This window comes from Chanodichthys erythropterus, chromosome 21 (assembly GCF_024489055.1).
Source record: "Chanodichthys erythropterus isolate Z2021 chromosome 21, ASM2448905v1, whole genome shotgun sequence".
NCBI lineage: Eukaryota > Metazoa > Chordata > Actinopteri > Cypriniformes > Xenocyprididae > Chanodichthys > Chanodichthys erythropterus.
The window spans coordinates 22243740-22266492 of NC_090241.1; the positions used below are offsets into that span (position 1 = coordinate 22243740).

The 22753-nt window shown below is 37.0% G+C and overlaps 1 protein-coding gene across 13 annotated transcripts in view; it reads right to left on the minus strand.

Moving 5' to 3' along the window:
* The window catches only part of mast2 (microtubule associated serine/threonine kinase 2), a 160264-nt gene that overhangs the window by 9676 nt on the left and 127835 nt on the right, over window positions 1–22753 (minus strand). For 12 of the 13 annotated variants that reach the window (XM_067374156.1, XM_067374155.1, XM_067374169.1 and 9 more), the window contains 16 exons: window positions 20287–20378; window positions 14812–14887; window positions 14133–14153; window positions 12622–12700; window positions 11481–11635; window positions 7916–7991; window positions 6370–6579; window positions 3959–4060; window positions 2365–2497; window positions 1992–2062; window positions 1792–1901; window positions 1431–1639; window positions 1177–1315; window positions 743–875; window positions 481–646; window positions 105–206 (listed from right to left, as the gene is read on the minus strand). In XM_067374156.1, the coding sequence (XP_067230257.1) occupies window positions 105–206; window positions 481–646; window positions 743–875; window positions 1177–1315; window positions 1431–1639; window positions 1792–1901; window positions 1992–2062; window positions 2365–2497; window positions 3959–4060; window positions 6370–6579; window positions 7916–7991; window positions 11481–11635; window positions 12622–12700; window positions 14133–14153; window positions 14812–14887; window positions 20287–20378 (1874 nt within the window). The remainder of the gene's footprint in view (window positions 1–104; window positions 207–480; window positions 647–742; window positions 876–1176; window positions 1316–1430; window positions 1640–1791; window positions 1902–1991; window positions 2063–2364; window positions 2498–3958; window positions 4061–6369; window positions 6580–7915; window positions 7992–11480; window positions 11636–12621; window positions 12701–14132; window positions 14154–14811; window positions 14888–20286; window positions 20379–22753) is intronic. The other variant, XM_067374158.1, reaches the window with a different exon arrangement.

A 22753-nucleotide genomic window follows, 5' to 3' on the forward strand; every position in this document is an offset into this window, starting at 1 on the left:
TATTAATCTCAGCACATCAGTCAAGTCACTCCTCTAAGACTAAACTAGGGAATAGATCAAGGAGATGTCTGTGTAAGTAAGTGTGAGTTTGTGCGCTAAAGGACCTGTCCCCAGACGCTCCAGAGGGTTTTGCCGCAGTAGTTTGGAGATGAGATCTTGAGCCTCAGGAGGCAAAGCTTCATCACCTTCTGGCCAGATTATCTCATCTATTGAATGAAACATACAAAATCTGTCAACAACAACACATTTCACATGTCAGATTTCAGAGTATTTTTATATCTTAGGCAGACAGATGACAAAAGAACAGACTGATTTAAGGAGTTTATGAAGTTTTTCAAAATTAACTATTGAGAGCAAAGTAAGATTAAAACTGATAATTGATATCACATACTGTCAAACGTTTGGACACTCACGACTGTATAATGTAATGTTTCTCATGCATAAATATTTTTTGCACTTTCTTCTAGATACAACACTAACCACTGATGACTTGTCCAAACAGTTCCTCGGGTGTATCCCCAAAAAAGGGAGCACAGCCCACCAGAAACTCATACAAGATGACTCCCATGGCCCACCAGTCCACTGGTTTACCATAGCCCTGCCTCAGAATGACCTCAGGAGCAATGTATTCAGGAGTACCACACACCTGAGAAAGAAAGAGTTTTGAGAACGCCACGGTTCCTTTTGTTAAAAAAAAAACAAAAACAATGCAACAAACTACAGTCTCAGAGGACACTTGTACCTGTTTGTCAAGGAATTCACGGGCATCTTTTTCAATGTGGCCCTCATATAGATTGGTTGTTAAGCTCATTAAACCAATTTTGGACAGGCCAAAGTCTGTCAGTTTGATGTGTCCCATTGATGTTATCAGGAGACTGTAGAAAAACAGGCATTTTTTTATTCTGACATTAGTGAATGTGAAAAGACCATCCCATCCATCTAAAACTACAGCTGTCTAAACCAAAGCAAATGTCTGTTACAGTCTAAACAAGCATGTTTTTGTATTCTTTAAAAGTAAGATGGAATCTAAAGAATAAATAAAATCCCCTGAAGGAGGTCTTTGACCAAATCAACATGATACTTAAAGATTAGCAAGCAGATGTTTTATTTTTCTCTATTAAATTAAGAATAGAAAGTCAACCACAAACAGGCTGGTTTGGTGTTACGTTTGCTTACTTGTCAGGTTTGAGGTCTCTGTGCACAATGCCATAGTTGTGAAGGTATTCCAGTGCTAGAACAGTCTCAGCAAAGTACATACGTGCCATATCCACAGGCAGAGCTCCAATGTGCTTTAGCAAAGTGGCACAGTCTCCACCTGTTGACACACACAAACAGTTTCAACTACAGCATCACTCTGTGTTGTATCCCATATTGAAGTCCTCCATGAACTTAGTCAACCTCCACAAAAATGTTGTACGAGTATTTCTTACCCTCCACATACTCCATAACCATGCAAAGATGTCTCCTTGTCTCAAAGGAGCAGAACATGCTGACAACAAAAGGGTTCTCTGCAAATGTCAGGATGTCTCTTTCCACAAAGGCCTGCTGGATCTGGTTTCTCAGGATCAGGTTCTGCTTGTTGATCTTCTTCATGGCAAATCGCTGACGGGTCTCCTTATGCCTCACCAAAAACACAGCCCTGAGTGGAGAGAGGCATGCATCACTTCTAATCGGCTCCTTACCATATGACTATTAAAGCGTCATGGAGACCCAGTGGATGATGACATTCTAAAAGTGTAACACCTTAGCGTTTATAATCATTCCTGTAGCCGGGAAAATCTAATTTCTTACCCATAAGCTCCATTACTGATGAGTTTAATAGTCTCAAAGTCTTCCTCACGAGGAGTTTTAGTCTTGGACTGAGGCTGAAGCTGGGGTGGCTGTACGGTGGCTCCTCGACTCTGCATATAAACACAAGCATTTTGTCTTAGCTGAATGCTATGATACAAAGTTGATAGAGTTATTGAAGACTTTTCTATTCTATTACTCACATCTGTGGAATCTGTCTCTGTCTCTGGGGTTTCAGGGTTACCACTGTCATAGCTGCTCAGCTGGGCCATTTCTAGAGAGCGAGAGAGAAAAGAGGGAATGAAAATGAACAGGTGTCACTGAAAACAACACAAATGTTATTTTTAGTTCCTGATCAAAGATTGGAAAACCAATAACATCGGATTTGCTTCATACAGTCCCCCAAAAAAAGCATTTGGACACTTACACCACTCTTGATAACATATGAATGACAATGCATTAGATAACAAAATATCATTTGTTTCTGAAGAAGTTACATAGTCTTATTTTTTTTGTATCTCATAAAATTAGCTTAGTGTTCAAATGCTTTTAGGTGACTGTATGTAGCATTCTTACCCTCAAGGGGGTCCCTGGTGAGGCCCAGCTGGCTGATGATGTATCGAGGGATGTCAGACTTGATGCCCTGACCTTCTTTAGCATGACCTTCAGCAGCCTCTAACAGGTGGTAGAACTCCTCTGGGTTAAACTCCTATCAACGTACATAGGGAGAATTAGGTTCACATGATATGAACATTAAAATATGACATACACTCAATCATTTAATTTATTCTAGAGATCTGGAGTAGATTGAAAATCAAACACTTCAGGACAAAAAATTCAAATGCTGATGAACTTATTACTGTTATAACACTTGTTTCTTCAGTCCTGCATTCAGTCAAATATTTATAATCACCATATACATAGAACTCTTTTTTTTTTTTCTTTATTAACATTTTGTAATGGACAGAAATGTCTTCCAATTCAGGGTCATTCACTCAAAAAGATGAAACAATGCTACATATACGATATTTTAACAAGCTATCATTTAAAGAATCACTTCAGAATTCAAATTTCCTGATAATTTACTCATCCAAGATGTTTGAGTCGAAAAGGAGGTTTTTTAGGAAAACATTCCAGGATTTTTCTCCATATAGTGGACTTCAAAGAGCTCTACATGATCCCAGACAAGGAATAAGGGTCTCATCTAGTGGAATTTTCATTTTCGCCTTACTGCGGTACTTTCACCTATGTCACACGTGACCTTTCCAATGTGATTACATAATGTGTGGTGCATTGCAGAGCTAGTGCAAGATGAGCATTTGTGGTTTAAAAGTATATATATTTTTATTTATTTTAGAAAATGACCGATTGTTTCGCTAGATAAGACCCTTATTCCTTGTCTGGGATCGTGTAGAGCCCTTTGAAGCTACAATGAAAACATTTGGACGTTCAACCCATTGGTAGCCATTGAAGTCCACTACATATAGAAAAAATCCTGGAATGTTTTCCTCAAAAACCCTAATTTCTTTTTGACTGAAGAAAGAAAGACACAAACATCTTCAATGACATGGGGGTGAGTAAATTATCAAGAAATTTTAATTCTGAAGTGAACTAATCCTTTAAAAATTAAAGAATATAAAGAAAATAAGAGGCAGTTTAGATTATTTTTTGTGCTTATTCAGGCAGGTTTGTCTCCAGCTGTCACACTGAGGTATTTGGACACATTGTGTGCACATGAAGCAGAACAGGTTAACAGCTCATTTACTCTCAGCGGCTGGTCCTACATCAGTGCTTAGCTGTACTGTATGTTGTCATACTACTGAATGCACCAGATTACTCAAAATACACATGTGGCCACAAGCATGCAGCCCTCCGTGTGGAAGTCAGAAGAGCTTTTATGTTTGCATGTGTTCATTTTTGGGCACTGTAAACTATGAAATGGTTTTATAATGCATTAAGTAATGTCTGCCATGATTAACAAAACAGTGTTCAGAAAAATCACTGTGCAATTTGAAGCTTTGCAGTTTGGCCTTTATTCACAAAGCAATTTTTAATTAATTATATGGTACTGAGTATGTGCTTCATTAATGGAAAAGCAGTTTGCTAAACGAATTGCAAAAACTAATGTCAAAGATTCCAGATTAGAATCCTTTAAAATATCAGTGCTTACCAAACACTCCAGCAGCCGGGCGGGCCGGGCGATGACTATCATCAGCTTCTTGACCAGCTGGGTGACAAACGTCACCTCCCCACTTTCTGAACGCTCATGAGCCTAGCAATACACATAAGACAATAGTTTTGGAATAGCATACTAGCACACTATTCAGTTTGCACCATGTATACTAAAACAATCTGTCAAAATGAGCAGTATACTGTACAAATTAGATAACACAATGCAAAGTGTGAAACTTGACCTTCCATTTAAATTGTGACAATTAAGCCAGAAGCGATTTTTTGACACTAGGATAAGAGATAGTTGAATGAAGTGTACAGAGAGAGTGCATAAAAAGTAAGAGCGTCAAAGGAGCAGAAACGAGAGAGTTCATCAATTGGATAGAGAAGAGCCGTTTAGAGTAGATGGTTAAACAGCCGGGTGATGGTAATAGAGCCATCTCTGACAGACAGCACAGTCACCTCAGGGGATGTCTAATCAGCTTCTGAATTATTTATACAGGTAATGAAACCGCCAATGAATCACACACACTCAGGATAATAAAGGGTCTCTGCACTGAGTAAATACACTATAGACTGACAGAAGTAACAGGAGTGAGAGCTGTAGGATGAGGAAGGGATCTGGTTTAGCACACCCTAAACTAGATGAAATTTGATGCTCTATACTTAGCAATACATGTGGTAAATAGAAGATTCCCAAGATTCCTTAAGGGCCAGATATCATGGTGACAGCCAGGTCACTAAAGTGACCTGGACTTGAGATTGGCTCCTGTGGTTTTTAATGATGCAACCATGGGAGACTGAATGATATAGACTGGTCTTTTAAAAAGGTACAACTAGTCTGACCTTAAGACAAATGTCTAGTTAAATAAATAAAGCCTATTACTGAGGACAGAGAAGAGGCATTTCAAACAATTCAGGTCAATACAAGACCACATAAAAAGTGAAGATGAATAAATGAAACTGTTACTATAACACTGTTACAAATGTCACTATAACATTGTACTATATGAACTAAGGATGCTTAATACATCTGTACCATATCAGTTATGAGCCAATATTTTGTTGAACTGTATCAGTATTGGTCCATATGAGATGGCAAAAATATTTAATTGTGCACACTTGGATTCACATTTGGATAATACTGATAATTATTCATTAACATTTTTAAATTTAATTCGGGGTTCAAAGTGTTATACTCTATAACAAATATAAAACAAATAACTACTATGATTCACAATTCAAATATGAATAAAGTAAACCCTAGCAGGTGAATTATAAGCATAAAAATAGTCTAGTTACAGTCCATATTTTGAGTGTTAAACTGTCAACAAGTCTTCAGATCAACCACATAAAATAGCATCCATCAGACTATGAACTTGACTCAATGCAACCCTGCAAAGTAAAAACAATCAAAAACTCAACTGTTGGATCCACATGGTTTCTGAGCGTGCTCTGCTCCCAACGCTCTAAAAAGTGCTGAAGAACCTCCTCTTCCTCCAGGCGCCTCTGCCACGAAATGCAGGACATCCTCTGAGCGAGCGAGGAAGCGTTAAATGGAGAAGTTGGGAATGTTTTTCTGAGTGCACCTGCTGAAGATGCGATTTATACCGCGGTCCCCGTCTGGCCCACCTGTCACCATCGGCTCCCAAACTAAAACAGCCAATTAGCACGGGCTGGATGATGTCATCCCTACTCGTCTGAATGCCAAGTATGTCTGCAGTTATAGCGCGGCGACTGCATGAGATCACGATGTGCACATTTTTGATTCTGGCAGGCAACAGCAACGGGATGGTTATGGACAACCAACCGAAATAGGGGAAAACCCGACCTGATCCCTCCTTCCAATCTCACTCCCTCCCTTTCTCTCTCTCTCCCGCCTTGTCTCTAGCTCCCCGCACCCTCCTCTTGGGTGCCTGGGATACTCATCCGTCACCAGTGGTGGTTACTGAGGTGTGAAATTAAATTCAGGAAGGTGCTGCACCCCCCGTTCCAACAATACACAACAAACACACACTCTCGTACATTCCTGCACACACACGATTTGTGGGATCATATGGGACCTCTGGGAGTCATAACGCTCCCCCTGTGGCACTGTAACTGAGCTAATCAAGATATCAACGACATCTCCTGACTAATGCAGATGTGACAGGTGACCACAGACCCAACAGAATAAAGAACGAACGTCAGGGAACCAAAAACACATGTGATAGAGTTCTTTATGACTGTCCAGCAGAACACAGATGACTTCTGACATCATGTGATGACATCACCACTTTGGCAGACATGGATTTATGGCTAAAGAACCACAGGAAGGACCTTACTGTGTGACAAGGAGTCAATACTCTTGAAATATGTGTCATCAACTTCCTACATACTCTTCACACATGGCTGTCTTTGCATACTCACATCCTGATGTAGCTTCTCAAGGTTCTCCTGTAGCTCATAGAAGTAGCGGGAGGTAATGAGACCCTCGCGGGATTTGTCCAGGCAGTCCCGAGACAGTTCGATGACCTGGTGGTGGATGAAGCTCAGGACGCCGTCAGCTAAAGGCATGACTTTGTCAGGAGCTGAGGAGGATATGAAATCAGCCAGCCGTTCCTCCATTTGAGCAGTAGCCTGTGGGACAGAAGGGTCCTGGTTCAACAAAGGCCAAACAGAGGCATCCAGCCACCCACAATGCGTGACTATATTTAGTCAGATTAGAGCTGGGTGATTTTTACCTTTTTTTTTTTTTTTGATTAATTCGAATTTAATGCTTTGTCATGATTTTATTATTTTTAAATTGAGAAATCGCAGTTTTGAATAAAAATGTTAGCAAACGTTACAATTAGACATGTTCACAATAATACCACATGATGGCGCACACTGATTAACCGCTCTTTTGTGATGCACTCTATGAACGTACAACACATTGCTGGTCTTAAAGCAGCTGTTCACGCAGAATGCATTATTTGCACTGAAAAAACAAAAACAAAACAGACACAGGCAGTGGAATGGGATAAAGGCAAGGTTATTAGACACAAGCTGAACTTTAACTTGAGTGCTGTTTTTAAAATGTTGTTTCATGCATGAGACGCTGCAAAAATGTGAGAGTCCAGCGCAACTGCCAAATACATCTGACAAGAGCATGGAAAAACAGCTCAGTGGAATGCAAAAACCTGTCAAAGACTACTAATGTATGTTTGATATTTCATGTTTGCATGATGGTGACAGGCTGAAAGGTGCTGTTATTTTCTGTTTTTACAAAACATTTGCTGTTAATAGCCTATTACTGGTGTTACACTTTTAGTCATTTTGGATTTGAATTGCCTTGACTTTTCGGGTTGACCTCTAAAACTCAATGTGTACTTTTTTTGGCTAAGAAATATTTAGCATTTTTCTTATTTTACATTATTTATAAGCATATAGGATATGTTTAAGATAAGTTTGTACAATATTTCCTTCTTATTTCATGCATATTTTCTGCAAAAATATTTGACAAATAAATCAATTGTTTTACATTTTCACCATGCTGATCACTTCAGGTGGGGTGCATTTGGAAATGAACTTTTTTTTTAACCAGATGGTTAGTAAAAAGTATGTTACTTGAATCATATTGTAGTTATGTTTTTAAGTTGACTAGTTAAAAATTTAAATCATGAATTGGTCATTCTGGAGGAAAAAAAAAAAAAAAAAAATCAAGATTTTATTTTTTTGCCATATCACCCAGCCCAAGTCAGATATATTTTTATTTACTGATTTTTATTTTATTTTTAACATTTATGACCACCCTCTACAAAGAATGTCTGAGTTGTCATTATATTAGGCCTTTAAACAGATTCTGACATAGCTGAGCAGGCCAGAGTAAATGAGAAAAATACATACGTGTAATATTTTTCTACAGACATAAAGCAACAGTGAGTAATTTACATATGTATTCATTGTCAAGTTCTGCATCAGTTTTAGACCTCACCTTAGGGAAACGCTCCTTGTAAACATGGTTCATCATGACGATCTCATGGTCAAATGATATGGGTGAGCGTCCAGGGCTGAACAAGAGAAGAAAGAAATAAAAATAAGTGAAGAAATGAATCAACAAATGGGACTTACCTTACCTTACCTTTTTTTTTTTTGTTTTTTGGCTGATATAATTTTAACCCTAATGTCCCTCAGCCTTCTAGCAGATGTTGTTTTGTGCCCTATACCTATAATCTAATGTGGATGGATAGACTGGAGCACCCGTATTTTCTGACATAGCCAACCTCATTCATGTCAAAGTAGCATCTTCAATCAGAGATGCTCCACAGGGAATATTGAGAGATACGGCTTGTGTAGATAAACTGGTATGTGTGTGTGCATTTTATTCAGGGACACAGATTACAGATGCATCTGGGACCACATGAGTCACTTCGGTTAGTAAAGGTAAGCTGGTCATGTGACCCGAGGATGAGGTAATGCTATAAGTCATCCTTCGAAGGCTTGCGCTCCCTATTAGCCCATCTGATTGAATGAAAACATACTAACCATGGCACATCTGGTCCACCTCCAGGGTGATGTTGAGAAATGCGGCAACACACACACTTAAACACTAAATTGCCTCATCTACAGGTGTGTCAATACCAATATGAGACAGGGGAAAAATATTCTAGTCAAATCTTCAACTTACTTGAGAGCCATTTCAATCAAAAATTACACTCCGACCATGGCTGCGGTAAAGGTTAACTCTGACAGAGATTGATTCGCAGCCGAAGGGAGCTGCATTAACAATCACACTGAGAATATTTCTCCTGCTGAGTGAGGTACAGAGAAAAGATGAGGGAAAATGAAAGAAAGAACATGGCTCGGAGCGATCCTCTACTTTTATTAAATAAAGAATTTACTGTGTGCAACGAATCAATGTGAACCTCCTGCAGCGCAATAACATTCTGTATTCAGACAGATGATAATTAGTGAATGTAATTATTTTTCTCTGATGGATGCAGAAATGCCCTTGCAGCCCCCAAAAACATCATGTTTTTGAGAAATGACCTTGCAAAAAGATTCTCATTATAGTTTTAAGCCACATGGATTTAATTGAAGTAGATATCCATGCAGAAACATAATGGAAATAATGGAGGAAATAAAGGAAGGACAACTATTCATATGTGATTTGTTATAGGAGAAAAGAACGTAGAGTGTTTTGGTTAGAAAGTATAAAAAGAAAAATAGAGTAATGAAAGGGGAGGAACAAATTCCTAACTCTAAGTATGAAACTGTGATGTACTTACACAATCTCTAACAGCTCTTTGATAATAGATGTGTTTTTACTTTTCTAAGGAATCTGGACTTTTTTGCAGCAAAAAATACATCTGCAACCTAATATATTCGACATGAAAAGCAGGCATGTCTAAATATTCAGTATGTACAAAATAGCTTAATATTTTTTTAAATATTTCTTGTGGAATAAATTCTTACTGACCCCAAACTCTTGAACGGTACTATAGTATGCCCAGAATGGAATTCACACATACTCAAAACATATGCACAAAACATGCTTTATTAATGCTTAAGAACTTCTTCATTAAATAAAGTATTTGTAAAAATATTTTTTCACAGGAAACTGCCTGTTTTCTATCATTCACATCATCCTGTTAGGACATAGCAATACAATAAAGGAAGAAAGACTGTAGCCTCCAAAAGCACCTACAACCACAACAACTTAACATCAATCACCACTCATTTTTTGTTGTTGTTGTTAGTTTCAGTAACTGTAAAAATTAAGTTATCTGAAAAGAATGTGAAAACTATCCGAGAGAGATGCTATCACATGGAACAAAAGACAAACAAAGGGAGGGACAGCCAGAGAGAGAAAGGAGAGGATGAGAGTGTGTAAATGTGTCACAGCTGAGCACAGAAATGACCTCTAAATCCCTCCGAGGTGCTGGAAACCAGGGAAATCAGCTAGTTAATTGGCCATGACAGAATGGTATGCACTAACACAAACACACACACACACACACACAATCGGATGACATCACCAACAAAGCCACAGATACCGTCATATTCATTTTGGACACATTCTGATATATTATGCATGTTAATTTCAAGAAAAAGAAATGCCTTGGCTAGTCGGAAGGAACCCAGAAGGTGTCCGTTGTATTTTGGCACTGAGCCCTTTATTAAAATAATATTCTAATTTCCAGCTACTGCTACCAAATCATTTGACATATGGATGATTGATGGTGACCACTGCACATTGAGCTCATTACTCCTCGACTATGTGTTTGAGTGAGTTAAAAGATGTAAAGAGGAAGAATGATGGAGAACCGTGAGTGAACACTGCATGAAGAAGCATCGCTGTCAATTCTCTCTGCATGTCTGCTGTCCAGGGCGTGAAATTAGCATAATACTGCTCCATTTCCTTGTCTCTAATTAACCAGTTCGAGCTTGACTGCAAATTCCCTCAACCTCCTCCCTCGTCCAGTCTTTTCATCCTTCTCTCCCTTCTTTCAACAGCAGAAATGAATAATCCTGGGAAGCGGTAATCTGTAAAATGTGGCAACAGCAAACCTCACGATCTCATTCAATATTTATGGATCTAATTCTGGAGTGCCGAACCCCCTGTTGAGTGTGTCTAGATACTATGAGGCAAGGCCAGTGTTTCCCGAATAAGTCATCTTAACAGAAAGTGAGAAAGAGCCAGAGGGCGAGGAAGAGAGATGTGTTTACAGATAAGAAGCTCATGAAGGAGGTAGCGTTCAGGAGGAAATGATTCAGTCTATCAGGTCCTGGATAGAAGTGTGAGTGACTACAAGAGTCATCATACAACTCTACTGCAGAGAAAGAGTGGATAAGAATAATCTAGGTCACAATGCGCACAAAAAGCAAAAAAAAAAAATAAAAAAATTACACACACGCACATATACATACACACACACACACACTTTTTTTTATGACAACTATGCACATTGTGATGATCATGCTCATCAACCATGACAGATTTGGACATTCAACCTCTGAGTTTTTTTTTCCTCGTAATTTTCATTATTCTCAGTGGTGATTAATAACAACATTAAAATAAAAAACTGTAGATTTGTTTTATTAAGTCAGAATAAAAGTACAACAAATACTTAAAATATAAAAATATATACATATAAAAATAGAATTATAATTTTACAGTAATGATTTTTTTCTTTTTTTTTTGCTTTACAGTAATGAGAATTTGTGGAATTGCAAAAACAAAATGCAAACAGAATTATATTATTTCTTTTGATTCTCGGTTTAAATATGACACAGACATTTTATTGACAGACAGAGGAGTGAAGAGGCATCAATGTGAAGGGCACAAAGGCTGAATTATTTGTCTTCTATCTTAGAGGAGGGAGTTAAGAGTCTAGAGAATGATGTGGCAGAGTCCTGTCAGATCTGAAGATTTGGCCTTTAAAAGTGAGTGAGTGAGTGAGTGAGTGTGAGCCTGAGGGCCCGGCTGACATCACACACTCACAAAGTCATGTTCAACTTTTGATTGCTGTGAAATGGGAATCTGTAAGTGTTTGTACCTGAGACTGCGGGAGCGCGGTCGCATGGCTGGAGATCTTCTCCCATCCTCATCCGTGATGCTCTCCGAGCTGAAGTGTTTGGTAAGGAAATGCAGCTCGTCTGCAGTTGGCTGGAAGGGCAACTGGTGCAGCTTCTCCTGAGATGAACATGATGACTGTGAGAAGCAGAGAGGGAGGGATTACAAGGACAGAAGGCATTGCATAGGCTGCCCTGAGTGTCAATCAGCCTTTGTTGGCATAATGTTGTTGATTGTTAGTCTTAGCAAATAAATTTGTCTTAAAACATTCAGGCCAAATGGGAAAAAATATTGAAAATACAATTTTAATTTAACTACAGTATATAGCTTTTTTTTTTTTTTTTTTTTTTTTTTTTTAAATAATAATATTATGAGAAAATGTCCAGGTTATATTTCAAGTTAAAGCAAAATAAAACAAGTTACTAAATATATTTTGCATAATGAAATTAAAGCCTATGTTTAGGACCAATAATTGCATTGTGACATTATTTAACTTCTTATTACTTTAATACAAAAAAAATATATATACTATTATACCTGATAATTGCTATTAAAATAATATGACATTGTAAAAAAATCTTAATGACCCTAATAATCGGCTTTATTTTCATTATGATATAATTTATTATTTCTGGACATTTCTTAAGAGTTTTTGTGAACTTCACCCAATTAAAAAAAAATGACATTTAGTTCTTAATCCGTAGATTTTTCCCCTTGTGTTTTGAGTTGAATAAAAGCTCTGCAGCCTTTAGAATAAAATTTTGGCCTGAACTAGAAAATGTCTTTTTATCTTTCTGCAGAGACTTTAATGGGGCTTGAGCAGTTTGAACTGATTCCCCAATGAAAGCAACAGCCAGACTGAGTTACAGTCAATTTTCGGGGACAGAACTCTTTTGAAGTGAAAGCATTGATATGAAGTCACTGGCTTTACTTCATGCTAAGGGGAGCTGCTTTGTACCTAGAGTTTATCCCACTGTAGGGTCAATAGGATAAACCTTCCAGGCAAGTTAAGGCTTGGGATCAAATGCAATACCAAACAGTGAAGAATATATATCTGGGGGTTGATACAACAACACGGAGGGACTACAGAAAGAACATGAGCACAAACACACACAGATACTCACCGAGACTGTTGAGCTGGGGGTGTTGGTTCCATATCCGGAGGACGGCAGAGAGGCAAGAGACCAGCGACGACCATCAGTCCTAAAAGTGTGTATGAGGGAAAGGTGAAAATCTGGTCTTGACAAATTACTGCTCGTATTCTTGCAAGTATCAGGACCAGCAGAAATAAACAACACTAGGAGCATTCAGACAAACAACAATAAAATCACACAATCAGAGCAGAATAAAGCACTATAGATTAAAATTTCCACTAAAACTGACATTTTAACAGTAAACAATGATAATTAAACTAATCTGTGCAGCTAAATAAGGCTTGCTTATGAGAGCCATAAGCATCTGTGATAATGGCTAAGCTGCCTATTACAGGAACTTACTTTTATTGCAGATACACATATGAAGCCTTTTCATGCAGTAAATAGCAATTCACCCTACATGGTGGCTTTTAGTACACAACAGCAACACATTCATATATCATTCAAGCAAATATATCATTGATGACTGATATTAGGAATTTAGCAGACAGTAAGCATTTACTTGGACACAAGGAATTTAATATTATTTATTTGACCCCTGATTAGTAATGATTTTAATAATCATAGGTACAACTGTAGCAAATAAGACATTCAAAAAATAAAGAAACGTTCAAAAGTTTGGGGTCAGTATGACTTTTTTAAGAAATTAATTTATTCAGCAAGGATGCATTAAATTGATCAAATGTGACACTAAAGACATTGTTTAAGAAATTCAATGTCTATTCATCAAAGAATCCTTCAATATGAACACTGAAAAATTCATGCAATGTTCAGTTTCCACAGTATCATTAGGCAGAACAACGGTTTAACATTGACAGGAAATATTTCTTGGGTAGTAAATCAGCATATTATAGATTTTTTTTTCCCTGAAAAATCACATGACACTGAACTCTTGACTCGAGTAATGAGAGCTGAAAATTCAGCTTTGCTATCACAGGAAAAAAAAATAATTTTAAAATAAATTGTAATAATATTTCACAATATTACTGTTTTACAATTTACTGTTTGTTTTTTGTTTTTTTTTTATCTAATAAATGCAGCCTTGGTGAGCATAAGAGACTTTCAAAAACATAAAAAAGTCATACCAACCCCAAGCTTTTGAAAGGTAGTGTATATCCTTAATTCTGAATTATTTTGATATAAAATATTCCACAAGAAAACATGCAGCAAACGTTTAGCCATTTTATAAAAAAAAAAAAAAAAAAAAAAAAAAAAAGTTTTCATATTTATAATATGATTTATGCCAAGAAACTTGTGGAATATTTTTGAAGACTGGATATCAGTTCTAAGCACACAGTCAAGCTGAGCGAGGTGGGATGATTAATAATTTATCCCTATACATAAATTAAGTTGTCTGAGATGTTTTTAAACAAATCTGACTGTCAGCTCTAATGAAATGGAAACATGATATTTGGTGTGAACAGCCATGCTAAAAGCAGACATAGGAAATTATGTTGTAAGGGAAGTGGGGTAATTATTACCTGTCAGCCCTGTGTCCATGGCTGTATGGAAGAGAGTACAGCATTAAAAAGAGATGCTACTGTGAGGGCATCTACATGTGTGTGTATGCACTGATCTAATGTGCATCTTTTACTTTCTCATGTCCTGCACCCACACCAGCAGATTCAGCTCTCTAATTTACGTTAAATGCGGAATTCATAAACTCCCGAACTGGATTCTTGTCTCTAAAGCTATTTTCACTATTAGTGTGCTGTACTTTGTCCATTAGGTGGCACTGTTGGTCCATGAGCGATTTGGACTGGATGAATCAATGGTCTTTGCTCTATGGCTGACATTCAAATGAATCCTTTTAATTAAGCCTGGGGTCATCAGCTCTGTGTGTTCTCTCCCAGTTGTTAAAGCATTACCATCTTTGGCTGCTCAATTACCAATTCAGATTTACTCATTAACATTCTTGGTGTCATTATTCAGAGGCACAGTGAAAGATTACGGGACATTACAAAGGAATTGAAAGTGGGGTGCTTAATAACCAGCAGATGAGAGGCAAACTATGACAACAATATTTGCAAGAAGAGCAAAGAGATTACTTGCTCAATCATTTTAAAAGACTTGTAAAAAGTTTTAGCAGAACTAACAGAATGTGATATATTTCACAATTAAATGTTTTGCTCTATAAGATGCTGATGAACTGTGACTCACCTGCGAGCTGGCACAAAAGAGAAGTGCGCTGCAGTGTTTGGGGAGAAATTGCGTGGACTGTCCAATGGGCTGCTTCCTGAAAAAGACCAAAAATGTGACATTCAGGGGATTATTCACAACAATCAAGTTTGACTACCCATTATCATGCCAGACGGGTAAAACTAACTATCGAAATAAGCACAGACTTCATACTTCAAGCCACTAGGTAAATCATAAGTAAACATAATTGCCCTACGGTTCTTACCTATTCTTGTCTGCTGATCTTTCCCCTTTTATTTTATTTTATTCATCAAAGCCCTTTTAAGACAACAAAACCCTTTGGTAGAGTGGGCTTCTCATGTTGGCCGCATTGAGACCAGAGGTACAGGGATAAAACACACTTTGATCACAGGTTTTTTCTTTTCTCCTGCACAGCTCTCTGAGAATAGATTAGTGCGTAGAAAGTGAGGCACTTACGGTGTTTAAGTGCTTTAGACAACAGGCCCCTTCCATTAAAAATGTCTCAAGTAGAGTGATATTGCATAATGGATGTTATAAAATGATTTGCAGACTATGAACAAAGAATCCTTTATTGATTAACTCAAGATCAAATTGATATTCAGGGGATTTTGTTAAAACATTCTCTTTATCTCTATTCCAGTGTTATTTAAATGGCAAGAAGCTGGGCTCTTTCGCAGAATGGTACATTTTAGGATACATTACATAGATTCTAGCTTTTAGATTAAGACATGCAAGTCTGCTATGACTAATGTTACTCGATCAAAAAAGTGATCTAAAAACCACTATTCCTAGTCATGTGTGAATTAAGAAGCACCGACTCAGGCATCATCAATCAATCCAGTCAATTCGAGCAACGGGGTACTCCTTTCTGGACCGTCTAGTATGGCTCGAGTCACAATCCCCCATGCATTAATCATGCATTAATGCATTCGTCAAGCGGCCTATGCCAAATTTTAAATATTAATGAGAGCATAATTCTTTGTCAGGAAGTGACTGTAGGAACAGCTGCGCACAGCTGGACTGGGACACGGAGCAGTGTGGATCCGTCACGGAGATACATTCATTTAAAGGAGAATCCCGTCATGGAGAGTGCAGGAGAAGCCATAATGGTGTGCTAAACAGTTAAACACCTGCTTATTTTTCATCACAAAACTGTAGAGGATGAAGAGTTAGCTGAAGAGAAGCAAACACTTTCTCATACGATGCACAGCTGAGAGAAGAAAACCAATCAGCACCCTGTTGAATTACACATGCTACGATCACACCACAGCTGAATGTGGTACGGATCAGTTTTTTGGATGATAGTGTGAAAAATCACAGACAATCTGACATTTTTTAACTTTCATGTGTGAAAATAAATTGCATACTGATTTTTAAAAATGTGACTTCAATATGAACACTGAGGAATTTAAGAAACTCGACATCCTTCTTAGCTGCATGCTTAATTTATCCTTGGCACAATATGAAGTACTACATAGAAAGATCCAAAAATACAATTATATTAGATAAAACATTCTCTTCGATAAATGCTGATGAATAAATTTGTGTATTCGAATGTATAATAATAATAAGAGCTGGAATTTACAAAGGATGCTGGATGCTATGGCACCAGGCTTTGCTTTTAGCCAGGTAGCAGGACACCAAAAACAGTGCTGCTACATATCTGGGCCCATATGTATAAAACTTCTCAGAAATGGTTTTAAGGATAGTCTTAAGTTTTGACTTAAGTGTCAAAAAATTCTTAGTAAAGAGTAAGAGTTTTCTAAGAGTAGGAGACTTTTATAAAGAAGCTAAAAGCAACTTTTAGTAAAGTGTAAGATGGATTCTTAAGTGCTGACTTAAGTGTACATGACAGCAGTGATCGGGCCGAAGTTCGAGACCAACTCAGTGCAGGGTAGTTAGTATTTGAGTGTGAGTTTGGGAGGCGGCGCAATGAAGAGAGGGGTGGGTTTGTGTGGGTTGATTTCAAATATCAACAGTGTTCAACAACGAATTTGAGAAATCGCATACAGCACCTTTAAATGTAGGCTATTAAAATCCATTAAACATATTAATTATTTTTATTTTTAATATTTATTAAGTTTATCACATTAATTTAAAGTTATTATATTTCTTATTAGGTCATAGTTACAAAAAAATTGACAATCAAGTTTATATCATTTTATCAACTCCATCCGTCATCATATAACTCCAATACATCATATCTTCATTGGAAAGCGTGTGTCTACTCTTCTTTGCTGCCATCTTGTTATTCTTAATTAGGTTAAGACACCTCTCCAGCTCTCTTAAATAATTTAGGAGCTAAGACCTAGTCTTGACACTTAGGGACCTTTATGAATCACACTTATGTGATTACAGTAAGTGATGTCTTAAGTCTAAGAATAAGAGTAAAATTACATCATTCTTAGAATTTTGACACACTTAAGACTAAAGTTTTACTCTGAGAGTTTTATACATACGGGCCCTGGTTAAACATGTATTTAAAAAATCTGATGTTTTGTGATCTTCATTTTATTTCACATAGTGATCAATTCTGTTCTATAGAGATCAATCTAATATGCGTACAAAAACAGCAGCATCACAGTAGTAGTGAGTGCTTTCCCAGTTCTTTCAGTTCTCTTTTTGTCTTAAGTGTAATGGTTAAGTGTAATGATTCACAAAGCACTGACTGCAGCATTTAATTCTTGTGCTGCTGATGTCATAACCTGGCAAACAGCTTCCTGACACAGACTGTAATGGGTGCAGTGTAGCAGTGCACACCCCCTGTTGATTGTGCTCAGTTGAGTCTGAAATAATTTAGCCTCCGCTGCTTTTGTTGGCAGTCACATTAAAATGCTGCTAATGGCTTTGAAGTGCTTAAAATGAAGCAGCATTTGGGTTAATGTTCCCTTTTAGATGTGTTCATTTAAATATTGCAAGCACACAACTGCAAGTGATGCCTCCGGTACTGCTTGATGCAATATGGGCAAAAACAAACAATGTTTCCAGCCAAACTCATGTGATTTATATTAAGACTGAGCACTGCAAAGTATACTATCAATCTAAAAACCCTGAATCTTTACTCTATAATGCTAGTGTGGTGACAAACCAAGCTACTGTTGTCTCTTTACAGTGTGCGCTGATGGTTTAATCCAGTAATTCAGAGAGAAGATGGGGTTGACAAGCAGACGCGTCAATGATTAGGACTGCGGCACAGTATTTGCCATTCTAAGAGCCCCGCTGAACAGTGTTAGCGTGATCTGCGCGCTTTATGTGCGCTCATGACCTGAGATCAGTTATAAACACACAATCAGTCATCTCCTTAATCTCTCTAAACACATGCACAGAGAGAGAGTATACCTGCTGGCTTTGACAGCTGATGTCTCCATTTCTCTTTCATGCTCAGATTTTCCACAATGTGGAAGTGACACAAGGGATACACCCACCAGAGCAGCAGCACTTTTATCACCAAAGTGTTTTATCACCAGCTTCAGCTTTATTAAAGCATTACTGTGACAACTGCAGTAATCACTGATATATTGTACTAAAACTCAAAATGAAAGATTTTAATATAATTAGTTTTATAATTATAAAACAATAAACAATAGTATATTTAAACAAACAAACACTATGCTGAAAACAGTTACTGTTCATAGTTAGTTGATAACTAATGAATTAACTAATGCTGGCAAACTGATAGTAAGCATTTAACTTTAGCACATTAAAATATCTTTTGTGTTTGTGGCCACTTCCATGTTGAAATACTTCAAGTTACAATTTTATTAGTGGACCGAGTGGTTCTACTGCAGCAGTCCCTGTATTTTGCACTATCCATTCTTCTTTCTGTTAATAAAATGGCCAGTGCCCCAAGCATGAAACTACCATCACTATAATTCACTGTAGACATGGTGTTTTGTGGCCTGTGTTAGATTTTAGATTTTGCACAAAGTAAATCATATCGTATTCCAGTTAAAAGCTATATCTTGGTTTCTTCTGACCACAAAATATCTTTCCTACATTATAAAAAGGTCACTATATGGTTATTACTGGCAAATCCCTGATGTGTTTTCACATGGTGCTTCTTGACTAATGGCTTCTTTTGGCCACCCATAAGATTCTTTCCTTATGAAATATTCTTCTGAGGAATGCTCTTTAGCATATTTTCATAGCAGTTCTTTGAAATTACAATCTAAATAATGATCCTTTAACTGTAGGGTTATAATCCACATAGAGTGCAGGCTATTTTAATGATCATTCTAATGTTATTTTAATCCACAGGTAGAATTGTTTTGGCAATTAAGTACTCTTCATTTGCGAATATGTATAATGAAAATGTTTTCTTACACTCATTGACACCACAAACGCAGTCACCACACATATGCAACTGAGAACCACTCATCTGTATGAAAACATAAAACGATCTTCTCCTTACATAAACACTCTTTTAGTGTGTGTGTATGTATAACACATGGATTTGATTATGCCACATGTTTTACAGGGAAAGGTTAATAAAACAATTTTCAAATAAGAAAGACGTAATTCTGACAAGATGGAAAGTTAAAATCTGCCAATCCACAAGGAGGCATCCAGAGAAATTGCATTACAAAATGTCAACTGTCAATCCATTCATAATGCCCATGAATTAGATGAGAAATCCCTGCGCCACATTAGAATTACTCCATGGCAAACTGAGATTTGATGGTTGCTATGGAGATTTAATGTAATATTTTGTGAACAGCTGCCACACAGCTTTCCATTTTTATGTGACAAGATGAACAGCATGTGTGTCTTACTTGTGAAGTGTGTGCAGTTTGTATGGCTTTGGTCCAGACTCTAGTAAATTGTCTACTGTTTATATGGCAGCTACAGTACCTACTAAGATAGCATCCTAACAGAAAAAAAAACCTTGGAAATTACTGAAATGCTCTAAATAGGCATCAACAATTACAGTGTTAAAGAACAAATTCGCAGATTTTAGCTTTGTAAACGTGTCATCAGGCAGACTTTTGCCAACAAATAAATGGGGATATCTGGGTGTAGGTAACGTGGATAAAGAGTACACACTGTTCATTTACATATACTACTGACACTGTAACAAAGCTGGTGGAAATTTGGCAAAGTTGTCCTTCAAGTTTGAAGTTAGCATATGTTGCACAAACACATAGTATACGTAAATATAGGGTGAATCAGTTCATTGCTAATAAGATTTAACCTTTGGCTGATACATTTCAGTAGTAAATAAAATACATTTCTAATCAACATTTACTCTGTCCGCCATCTTGGTTGCTTTTCACTAAGCTCATTGCAAAGAATTCTGTGATCTGTTGAGGATGCAACTACTGCTGTCTTAGATTTTAGGCAAAATGTGTTATCTTATAAGGCAGCATAACGTTTCTCCCTATTGTTTGGAACAGACTTCACATTAGGAACAGAAAAGGCCTACAGCTCAAAAGGGTTTAAAACACATTTCGTATAAGGAAGAGTCATATCTTTTACCTGGGTGTCCGTGCAGGGGAGAATGGGGGCGAGGCAAAGTGGGAGAGGTGCTGGATGTCACTATCAAACTTTTTCTGTTGCTGGTCCGACAGCTGTAAAAAAAGAACCAAGAATAAAATTAAGTCTTGTACACTTATTTATAATAATGACTAAATAGATTCATGGTGCCAAAGCATTCTTTAAGAGGATGATTTTTTAGATTAAACCAAATGTAAAAACAAACACTGTATTATACTGAGTCTAAGAGTATGCCCATTCAAAAAGATTACAGACAGCAAAGAACGGAATAGCTTCACATCTAAATGGCAGTGGTGTCAGACAGTCTCTCTCTTATTCAGGTCACACAAACCTGTCTCATTTTATGAGGCTGAGAGCACACAGAATTATCTGTTCTTTTTTCGTCTGGCGTACATGCTAAAAGCCTCCAGCTCAAGCTGAAGGGGAAAAACGGCCACCTACAGCTCAGAACTCAGCTGAAATGAACTTTGAGACCTCCAGCTAGGACAATAAAGCCTCACGCTCTATTGCAAAGACGAGAGATGACTGGCTGAGCTTTCAGAACCACAAGATGGAGAGCAGTGTGGTGAAAAGTAAGTGATGAGTGCTCTATGATTCAATGTGAGCAAAATATTGACACACACTGTGAACAATCAGAAAGGCAAGCTATGATCTGTACGAGCAATCATGCCACTGCTTTTTGCATCAACAATCTGTTACACAGCAAATACATTTTAATAATTCACCAGAGTTTTGAGTTTGAAGTTGAATTGAATGTGAAGACAAAAAGCATACGCTCCCTGAAATAATGCCAAAACATTTATTATTAGGCTATATTCTTTAAAGTGACTACACTAAGACAAATATGAACTCATAATGTAAGAGTCACAAAAATGGATCAATCTGAGTAATCTTTCACTTAATAAACTTACATAGTCAGTAAGAATTGTTACAGAAGAGCAAGTCATTACTTTTAGTATTGTCCGAGTTGAAATGAAGTTTTGCGTAGTGAAAGTTGTGAAACATAAATCAGTATAATTACTGTTTGTTCATTATGAAAAGGTGTAGTTAAAGATAAATATAAGCAGCACATTTGCATGTTTTTTTTTTTTTAATTTTAATTAAAAGTAAATAAAATAAAAAATAAATGCTAGCTAATGAGAAGATAAAAATGTTTAAAAAATCTTAAAAAAATGAGAGTATGTTACCAAAATAGTATATAATGACCACAATTATTTTTGAGAACAAACATTTTTGGAGTAACACTCATTAATTTATTGATTCATAATTCAAAGCAAACTTTTTTTGGTGAAATATTTTACTTGCTTTTACTAAAATGACTTTAAAGTCTTTAAAATAAATGTCAATTGTTTGATATTCTGTCATATAAGGTAAAAACAAATCATGTATTTTCAAGAATGCTAATAATGTCCAAAAACACACTAGGTATGTGTGTGTATAAAAACAAAAATCTGCATCACACACTGCAGGCTGTGAGCTATTTTACATTTTGCAATATGTCACTGCTGTTCTGTGCCTTTTCAGACAATGACAATGACATTAAAAGTGTTTGGTAATATTCTGGATAGCTGCATGAATACATCTTGGTCCAAACAGTGTCGCAGAAAGAGTAAGTATCACAGCAGAGACCTGCACCACTTTCACAGTGGCAGCCATCACTCAGTGTGTAATGGAGGTTCAGAAGTGAGTAGAATCACAGCAGGAGACATGGAGAGAAAGAGTGGGGTAGGAGGAAGAAGAAAAGCGAGAAAGCAAAAGAAAATCGATGACTCATGAGCTAACGCTGGCACATTAATACTTAAAGAAAGGCCTTTCTTCTAAAATGGCTGATAAGAAAGGATTTCTTTTGGTGCTGGCTTAAAGATGAGATTTTTTTTTTTTTTTTTGAAGGATGTTAGGTGAAAGATCATCTGAAAAATACTGTGATTTTGTCTGCCATGTGCATACTGACCGCAGAGTGCTTAAAATTGTTTACAATCAAGAAATCTCACATCTCCTTCTCAGAGGGTCTATACTGCGCCTATTTACTCAATAAACAAAGATCTACGGCAGCATGCTCTGACTGAGCGGTCTGTTCCTGTCAAAGCAAGACCAAGCAAACTGCAATATTACTGATTCTTCATTGGATTTATGCTGATGTTAACAATGAAGGCTGGACCTAATAAAACAGGGCTTCTTAGGTAGTCTTAACTAAAAGAGCACTTATACTGAAAGCAATCTGCAAAGACTTCAAGTCATACATTTTCAATGAGAACTAGTGATTTACAGAGACATGAGTGACAGTGGCCGCGACGACAGGATCTGAGAGTCTTGATGCAAAGAGAGTTGAGAAAAATGTATCATTTTTATTTTACCAATGTGCAATATATGTTTAACAATGTTCTTGTGAGCTATTCTATAAGTCAATAATTACTTAATTACTTAAAAATATCTACATATAATTACTAAA